Source organism: Fukomys damarensis, unplaced genomic scaffold (assembly GCF_012274545.1).
Source record: "Fukomys damarensis isolate Sample0158 unplaced genomic scaffold, DMR_v1.0_HiC HiC_scaffold_19, whole genome shotgun sequence".
Classification (NCBI taxonomy): Eukaryota; Metazoa; Chordata; class Mammalia; order Rodentia; family Bathyergidae; genus Fukomys; species Fukomys damarensis.
The window spans coordinates 56,591,774-56,601,166 of NW_022900931.1; the positions used below are offsets into that span (position 1 = coordinate 56,591,774).

General features: G+C 56.6%; 1 protein-coding gene across 1 annotated transcript in view; it reads right to left on the reverse strand.

The window, feature by feature from the left end:
* Lrp3 (LDL receptor related protein 3) overlaps positions 1-8,941 on the reverse strand; it is a 10,374-nt gene extending 1,433 nt beyond the window's left edge. Inside the window, exons 1-7 of the mRNA XM_019208615.2 lie at positions 8,911-8,941; positions 8,239-8,331; positions 3,760-3,898; positions 2,276-2,490; positions 742-1,858; positions 366-498; positions 39-85 (exon numbers count right to left, since the gene is read on the reverse strand). Of these exons, the coding sequence (XP_019064160.2) occupies positions 39-85; positions 366-498; positions 742-1,858; positions 2,276-2,490; positions 3,760-3,898; positions 8,239-8,331; positions 8,911-8,941 (1,775 nt within the window). The remainder of the gene's footprint in view (positions 1-38; positions 86-365; positions 499-741; positions 1,859-2,275; positions 2,491-3,759; positions 3,899-8,238; positions 8,332-8,910) is intronic.
* Between the last annotated feature and the right edge of the window lie 452 nt (positions 8,942-9,393).

The window sequence follows — 9,393 nt, forward strand, 5'->3', positions numbered from 1 at the left end:
GAGCCTGCGGGGAGGGGCCCCGGCAGGAGGCATGTCGCCTCATCTGTCGTCGCATGGCTGTGCGAAGGTTCTGTAGCACAGAGGCCTGGAGGAAGGGGCCACAGCTAAGGGGGTGGCCAGGCCACTCAGGGACAGAGGTCAGCATACTTCTAAGGGACCTGAGACCCATGTGACAAACTGTGCCTTTCCACCTAGCTGCGGCCTGCCAAGTCACCCTGCTCGGACCTCCCCCTGCCCCTGTGACCCCTAAACCATCCTAGTTTGCATGCAGTCCCACCCGGCCCTTCTGCTGCCTGCTCTTGGGTGCTGTCTGGGGTCCCACAGGAAGCCTGGGCCCTGGAGGCATCACACCTTCTTGGGCTCACCTGGGATGCGCTGTACACGGGGAAGTCCTCCACAGGTGGGATGAGGCCCTGTGCAATGAGCTGGCCATAGGACGGAGGTGCCTCCCTCCGCACAAACTCGGCCTCCAGGCGTGTCATCTGGGTCTCAAAGGCCCTGAAGGCAGTGGCCAGAGGAGAAGTTGGCGGGGTTAGTGGGACTTCCCACAGCAACAGGACTTAGGGACCCCGCCTCTACCCAGACATCAAGAGATACCTAGACCTAGCATGCACAAGAGCTGTCCCCAAGCAGATGGCCCAAGCCTCCACCTGCAAACCCACAGCTGAGCACACAGTGAGCCCCAGGGCAATCTCAAGGAAACGCTGGGCCCGAGGCTCCCAGCCACAATGTAGTGCCCACCTGTACTCCTGCGTGCGCAGGGAGTAGAGCTTGAAGGCACAGCCCAGGGCGATGACCAGCAGCAGGCCACACACCAGGCTGCCGATGAGTGCAGCGGTGATGACCTTGCGGGGCACGGCGGCCAGGCAGCCGTGCTCGTCGCTACCGTCCTGGCAGTCCTCCTGACCGTCACAGCGCCACGTCTCAAAGATGCAAAGGTTGGTGCCACAGTGGAAGGTTCCAGGCTGGCAGGAGAAGCAGTTCTTCTCATCAGCGCCATCAGGGCAGCTTTTCTGGTTGTTGCAGCGGTCAGTGGGTGCATAACACAGGCCGCTGCCCCCCTCGCAGGGGTACTGGTCAGGCGGGCAGGCTGGGCAGCCCTGCTCATCCCGGCCACTGGCACAGTGCCACCAACCATCACAGCGCTGTGGCTCTGAGAAGCAGCCCTGGTCCCCCGAGCTGTCATTGTCCCCTTCACTGCTGCTCCCACATGGCTGCTCCCATGGGAGGCAGTAGCCCTTCACCTGGTAGGTGGCGTTGAAGCCGTGGCCGGCACTGCGGGCGCGGGCGTGGTAGGCCACGGTGAGGCGGCCCTGTGCGGCCTCGAGGCTCACTGGCCGGTGGTTGCTGCGGTAGGACAGCGTCTGCAGCAGGCGGTCCCCACGCTCGCCCAGGCCCTCATACACCTGCACGTAGTCGTCGTAACCCAGCCGTAGCTCCAGCTGCAGCAGCACGCGCCGAGGGTCCTGTGTGTCCACCAGCCATGTGCAGTGAAGGTCCAAGGGCCCACGGGCTGCGCCAAACAGGTCTGGGGAAGCGAAGGAGCCATAGAAGCTGCCCAGCCGCCGGCCACATGCCAAGTCCGGGCAGCCAGCCTCATCAGAGCCATCACCACAGTCCTGGGTGCCATCACAGCGCCGCTCCACTGGCAGACAGCGTGTGGAGCGTGCCCCACTGCAGGGGAAGGTCCCCCCTGGGCACAGGCTGCCGGGCGGCTCAGAGGCGGGTGCTGAGCAGTTGCCTTCATCAGAGCCATCTCCACACTCATCCACAGTGTTACACTGCCATGGGCCCGGCAGGCACTTGCCGTTGTCACACCGGAACTCGTCTGCCTGGCAGGACACTTGGCCCAACTTCCCTGTGGGCAAATGGGTAGCAGGAGGCAGTCAGAGGAGAGAAGATCCCCCCTCCAGCACCAAGATCTGGGGCCAGGAGTGGGCAGGTCAGCATCTCAGCTGGGCCTCTGCAGGGCCCAGAAGAGGAAGGACCATCTGAAAAAAGACAGAGACTCCTGGGGCGCCAGGGTGGGCTCAGTCCCTGACCTGACCATAGGGTGAGGGCTTGTGAGTTCCCCTTCTAACCAACCTGTGAAAGAGATCAGTGATGTGCAGAGGCAACAGCTTGACAGCCCCAGCCCCATCTTAAGATTTACAGGGTTGGCCAGTGGAGACCCTGAGGGAGCAGCGGGCCATGAACGGTGCTGCCCTGGCTGGGAGCCCATGCACTGAGTGCTCCATGGTGTCCCTGCCCTGCCCTGCCCTGTGACCAGTATCACCTCGGATATAGGAGAGGCGGAAGCCCTGGGCCTGGCCAGAGCTGGAGGCATCTGAGTGGAAGAAGATCCAGACGTGGTCACGGGCAGAGATGAAGGCGGGCGGAATGGCAGAGCCACAGAGGCGGAAGGCCTCCTGGCGGGGTGGGGCTGCAGGGCCCAGCAGGAGCCAGTCCAGGGAGCACTGGTGGGACTCCTCCACATCAAAGTTGCGGAAACTGCAGAGGCAGAGAGGACCATGGAAAGGGTTGAATGAGCTGCCCAGGACAAGCAGAGGATGGTCAGGCCAGAGCTTGAGGCAAGGATGGACAGCTACATCTTCACTCAGCAGCCCTGTCCCGAGTCTGCCATGATGTCTGATTCCTCTGCTCCCAGGGAGTGCAAGGGCAGCACCATGAAGAATCATGACATTCGTGGACAGTTACCGTCACTTAGCTCTGCTGTGGTTCTCTCTTCCCCTCCATCAGCACACATACAGAACCCACAACCCGGAGCCAGAGTGGGGAATGTCAGGAGCCTCCCTGACACATTTCCCCAAATCCCCAGATCCCTTCTACACTGCACCAGCTGGGACAGAAGCACAAACTCTAAAGGGCACTAACAGTGAGGCTGTGCCTACAGAGCTACCAATGCTGCAGCTGGGGGACAGTCACCTACAAACACTAGCCCAGGTCCTTTGTCCCACAGCCATGGTCCTGTGGCCATGGGGAAACTGAGGCAGAAACCAGGACAGCCCCTGCCTGTTGCATCCATATTATTTGGTTTTTCACTTGTTTTGCAATGCTAGGGATGGAGTCCTGGGCCTCACACATACTCGGCAAGCACTCTAGCATTCTAAGCTACATCCCAAAACCACTTCCATGTCCTTTGGGCCTAGCAGGCTTCTGGAACCTGGGAATCCAAGAGAACTACAGCAGATGGAACCTTAGCCAGATGTCCAGCCTCCCTCTACCCACCCTGGCTGCCTCCTGCCATTTCCTTCTGCACAGCACTACAGCTAGAGGCTCCATTCTGAATTCTGTCCCTGATGAGACCACCTGAGCCCCCTTGGGGAAACTGGGCTTGGTGTCAGCCTCCCTTGCAGGACAGAGGACATCTCTGATACAGCCAGACTATTCCTGCTAGTTCTGAGGAGTTCCTTCTTTACACCCCACAAAGGAGGCTCAGAACAGGAAGAACTCCAGCTCAGGACCCCAGCCATGGAGAACTGGAGAGCTGGGTAGACTCATGCACACACATGGTCACACGTCCTCAGACATCTACTCTCACCTATGCCCTGTGCACCTGCATAGATGTGTGCTCACACCTGCTCTTTACGGCTGTTCAGGCATAGGCTTGTGCAAGTTCACAAGCATACATGTGCTCACACATGCATGCACACACTTACAAAACTACGCATACCCACACGTGTGCCCTCCACAACCACCACACATGCACATACACGCTTGCTCACCCAGCACATGCAATGCCCCCAGAGACTCCTTTACCTGATGGTGATCATGTCCCCACGATCCCCCTGGATGTACCAGCTGCAATTGGTGCCTGGTGGGTAGTTGAGGGGCCAGGCCGGGCTGTAGATGACACCACGCCGTTCTGTGTGCTGTTCCAGCTTCCCACTGCAGGCAGCTGTTAAGAGAGGAGGCTGAGAAATGCATGCCCCACCTTTAGGTGGGAAGCAGGTTGAAGGTGGTGCTGCTTGACACCACCCCACGGCTTGAGCACAGGCCTTCCCCATAGTGAGAACAAGTCCAGCCAAGGGTGGCCATGACCAGGGGGAGGAGATTTCATGGAAGTAGTGTACATGGGGAGGTCCGGGCAGAGTCACTTGAACTCAGGGAAGTGTAGCCCCCATTCCATGCAATATGCCTCCTATCTCTTGCAAAGCTAAGAGTGCACCCCCAGCAACTCCCATTGGTGACCAGCAAGATGCAACACCCATGGCCTCAGGGCCTTCTTCAAAACTCTCTGGGACCCCAAAGAGGGCAGTGGCAGAAACGAGGAAAGCCCTCTGTCAGCCATCTGTGCTTTTACGACAAGCACACCAACTGCCCACCCACCCCGTCCAGCTCATCCCTCCCATAACTCCCTCGCCTCCCAAGTCCCCATGTTTTCTTGCATGGGAAGAAGACTTTGCTCTTGCAGAGCCTGGTGGGTGCTCCCCTGCTCTCCTATGCCACTCTGACTCCTGCTTAGCTTCAGCCCTCAGACTCCCAGTGGAGTTTCCATCCTGAGCCCCCTCCTGTCCTTCCCAGCCTCTGCTGTGCCTGGGATTATTTGATGACAGGCTCCCTCTGGGGGACAGTGATGTAATGCTCTGATCCAACACTGTCCCCAGAAGCTTGCACATGCCTGACCCATGGCTGGTGAGAGTGGGGACCAGCCCTGGGTCACCTGTGCCCTCAGCCCCAAGGACAGGGCTGTGCCTGCCCCAGGCCTTCCCTAGAGGATGGACACAGCCCTGCTCATCTTGTCAGGGCAGTGGCAGAGGTCAGGTGTCTGACCTACACTGGCCATAGGGCCTCCCTCAGGCCACCTTGCTCTTCTGACCCACCTGCTCAGCCAGAAGACTTTTCCCTCCTGACCCTACGTTTGGCCATCTGTTCAGAGGGTGGGAAGCCTGTCACTCCAGATGCCTGTTCCACTGTCAGCCCAGCTCTGCCACAAAGCAGTGCGGTCCCCCAACGCTGCCCCAGAAATTCCTGCATCAGGTGCCTCAAGGGCACTGGCCCTTAGTTAAGTGTTTGCTCTTCTCCAAAGGTGGCCAAGAGACCAGGCTTTGCAGCTGCTGGCCCAGCATCACGCAGAAGGAAGGAGGAGCAGAAGGCAGGCCGGGGACTGCTCCAGGGGCTGGAAGCTGCATCCTAGGCTCTTCACTGATGCCACTTGACCACCAGGGCCTGAAAGATGGCCCCAGTTCAGCCAGTCAGCCCCCCAGCTCTCTGTGACAGGATGGCACTGGCCTAGACAGGAATAAGACTCATGAATTCAACCAATCCTAGGCCCACACTGCCGGGCACCCCATTGTGCCCTGGGCCTCAGCTTGTCCACCCATAAAATGAAGTCAGTGTGTATGTTGCTTGTGTCAGAGGGATGTTGAAAGATCTGAGGAAAGCTGTGATCTCAAGGCGATGGGGAGTAGAGGAGCAAGGGACTCTCCAGGAACACCTGTAGGAAAGGAGGGGGGTGATGGGATATGAAAGGAGGGGTAAGTGGAGAGATGAGAGAACTGTGTATTTGAGAGGTACTGATGCAGAAGGAGCTAGGGGAGGACTGTGATTAGGGGTCACTGATGCAGGACAGCAATTTGTGGGGAGACTGTGTTTGGAGTGAGAGTGATGCAGGAGAGGGCTTTGAGGGATTTAGGGGCACTTGGGGAGGTCGAAGCTTCAGGAGGAGGGGCCTGCTTTCACATAGGCAGAAGTTTGCCTTGGTCCTCAGTGGCCTGCCTCCTCAAGTGGGAAAGAGATGACTGGGCACTTTATGGACAGTATCCTCCTTTCCTGGTCCAAAAGTCATCAAATACTCCTGAGAAGACAAGGGCAAAGCCTGAGGAAGCACAATTTACAGATCCAATTTCCGGACAACCTGCCTGGTGTAACCCGAGGACAGGGAGCCAGGAGTCCCACCCAGGCCCTTGGGGAAGTTGTCAGCTGAGTGGAGAGGACAGCACAACCCTGGCCAGCTCATACTTTGGGGCCTTCCTGAAGCTGGGGGAGGTGGTGCCTGACAGGCTGGAGCAGGGCAGGAGCTGAGGCCAAAACCTGTGAGGTTTCCAGGCGGCCCAGTGGGAAGGGGCTGGGGGAACAGTTCCTGATCCAGGCTCTTTCACAGTAGGAATCTCAGAGAAAGCCCTGAAAAGGCAGTCATAGAGCCATGGTGGGAGGGGGTACCTCATGCAGCCAGATGCTGCAGGGAACAAAGCCAGACTCCAGGAGACCCAGGGCCCCACAATACCACTCATCACCATGCAAGCTGTGCATGCAACACATAACACCAAGGATGCTGTACATGGGCACAAAGGTGACAACAGCAGCCCCTGGATTTGAGCACCATGGACCCTGCCAGGACCTGAGGTCTTGACAGCTAAGAACAGCCAGACATGAGGACCTGGATGGGTAGGTATCCTTCTCTCTCCCAGGCTACATGAGTGACCTAGTCCCTTAGGTATTACTTTTCTAGACCTGGGGAATGTGCATGCAACATATATGTTCAGGGCAATGAACCCATCCACCACTTCAGCCAGAAGGCTCACCTTTGCAAGCTGTGAACCCTATTTACCCACTTATCCCACAGACACTTGACCCAGGCTGGGCCAGTCATTTCCTGGAAATTGAGATGGGAAACTGGGCTGACCTCTGTGGCTAGGACATCAGGCAGAGCCATGGGGCCAGACTGGGTCAGCAGAGAAGGCCAGGCTGCACGAGCACATTACTGGGGTACACAGAGAATCAAGAGGAGGACAGAGGCCGAGTCTTTGAGGTTAGCCAGGAGATCAGCCTCTGTGGACCCTGGGCTCCACCCCACACATACACACACACTCCCCCACCACAGCCAGCAGCGGTCTCTCTGACTGACAGCCTCTGGTCTAACACTTGAGTCAGCCTCTGGGTTTCTGCAGCCAGTCAGCCCCTGAGCAGAACTAGAATCTCCTGCTCCCCCACAGGATATGAAACACAAAAAATGGTCCTCAAACTGGGGACCACACATCCTCCTTGACGACACCTTGACCCAGCATTTTTATGCAAACACTCATGCTTACATTAATACCTTTTTAGAGTTTGCTGAGGATGGCTATATATATATAGACTGCATTAGCAAGGGATGGTGGAGTTTATCAGGATGTATCAATCATAGAACAGGCTCCCCTAGGGTCCCTTCTCAGAACTTTCGTGGTGGCAGTGAGGGCCAGGCAGCCTGGACCTATGCATTCTCCAACCCCCAAGAGTCCCTCAGCAGCAGAAGATCAATGTTCTTAGCAATCTCTCCCATTCTTGGCAGCTTCTGCTGTCAGGTCAAAGCCGAAAGATGGCCACTGGATGGCCAGCCCACTCTGAGAGGCAGCCCACTCTGACCAGGAGGCTGGGACTGAGTCCCCACTGTGCTTTATAACATTCCACGTGACCTACCAGCGAACTGTACCTCTCTCCTGCAAATTGGCTCCCCTGCAACTACCTTACATGTGCAAAGTAGCCAATCCAAGGCTGTCCCCTCACTGACCTTCTGTGTGATGCTCATACACCAAGCCAGTGATCTCCAGTGACGTGTCCTTCCCAGGACTGGTTACTAGGCAGCTAGAGCCTACTCTATAGCCCTCAGACCCATTCACACTAAGCTCTTCAGTCCTAAACTCTTCATTCTGCCCTGCCTGGACTTTTCTGTGGACACCCCAATAAAGGCTCTGGCCTCCGCTTTCCCCTCACTCCTGCTCCTGCCTGGCTAAATCTAGTAATTCATCCAGTCCTGTGCTGCATGATGTGTCCTTTCTATCAAGAAAAGCTATAAATTCTTTTCTCAGTGGTATTAGCCTCCTCATGCCATCACTCAGTCCTACCTCTGTAAATGAAATCCCAGCTATTATTTTAACACAGATGGGCATCCCATGGTTCTCAGGAACCCCACAGCGTATGGGAGGCACAATCTGGCAACTGTGCAGGGCCCTGGGTAGATTGCCAGGGGTATTAAACCACCACGTGCCAGGTGTCATGCTGAGCATCTTACCTCATTGGTTCCCTGGATCCTGATGAGGCAGAGCCTGGTATTTTAGCCATTTTATGAAAGAGAAAACTGAGGCTCAGGAAGTTTAAGCTTGCCCAAAGCCAAACAACCCCTTTGTGATGCAGAAAAGATACACAAGAATTGGTTTTCCCAACAAGAAGACAGAGGACCCCAAGGTGGAGCCAGACCCTGAAGGCTGTCCTCAGAGGTTACTAACCCAGAAGGGCCAGAGTAGAGAAGGGCTGACTTACCAAAGGCAGGCACTGCGCTGCTGAGCCTCCCAGTGAGAAAGAGGTTCACTGTGGGAGACACAAAGGGGTCAGTAGGGGGCGCTGGCTCTCGGTCTTAGGAGACAGCCTTGCTGGGGGCAGGGGACAGGACAACACAGTTGAACTCAAGGCCAGTCCCCTTCATTTTACAGGATGAGGCCCAGAGCTACCAGAGTCCCTCCCATCTCTGGTCCTGCTGCCTGCAGTGGGCAGAGACGAGGACCCCAGCAGGTCTTGGGACACACTGTGGCACACCCATAGCCAAAGTGTGCATGGCTGTTTCAGGGCACATCACGTAACTCCTTCCCTGGAGTTCAGGGGTTTCCTATCAGTCCTGGAACCATCCATCCCGGAAGGTCCCTGGGTCAGCCCAGGTAAGGTTCTGCCTGTCAAGAAGGCTCCTATCACTCTAAAGGGCTTCCTCCCTCCAAGACACTTGGTCAGCCACCTAGTCCCAACAGCCAGGAGGGAGAGGGAAAAGTTCTGATTATTCCTCACCACCACCTTTTTTTTTCTGGTACTGGAGATTGAACCCAGGACCTCTGCACTAAGGTACCTACTCAGCCCTTTTTTCATTTTCTGTTTTGAAATAGGGCCTCACTAAGTCTCTAGAGGTGTCATTCCCCACCTGGAGAAGGGGCAACCGCCCCTCACTCTGCACTGCCAGACTCTGCTGCAGAACCATGCCACCTGCAGCTCCTGAAAACGGAGGGCTGGTCTGTCTGCCCTGCTCACCAGGAACACAACAGCTCAGAACCCAGAGCCCATGACTCCACCAGATTGGAGTGTGGCACTCTGGGGACAGGTCCCTTATTTGTATCAGCTCACACAGTTGGGGCAGGAACCTTCTCTCCCAGCCTCAGAGCTCCCTGCTTCTTAGGGGGCCAAGGAGAGCTTAAAAGCAATGGGGTTCCTTTTCACTCAGTCATTTCAGTGGCTCAGCAAACCTATGAGGTTTCAGAGCCCTCAACGGTGACATCACAGGTTGTCCCCTAGTGACCCCCAGCTCTTCTAAGAGCCTCCCTCCTTCAATAAGGTAAATAAAGGAGCCATGTGGGTTGAGGATTTAACTCATTCCTTCCCCTAGTCCCCAAAAAGTACATGGAAAAGTGGACAGAGAAACTCCTGAGCAAGGAA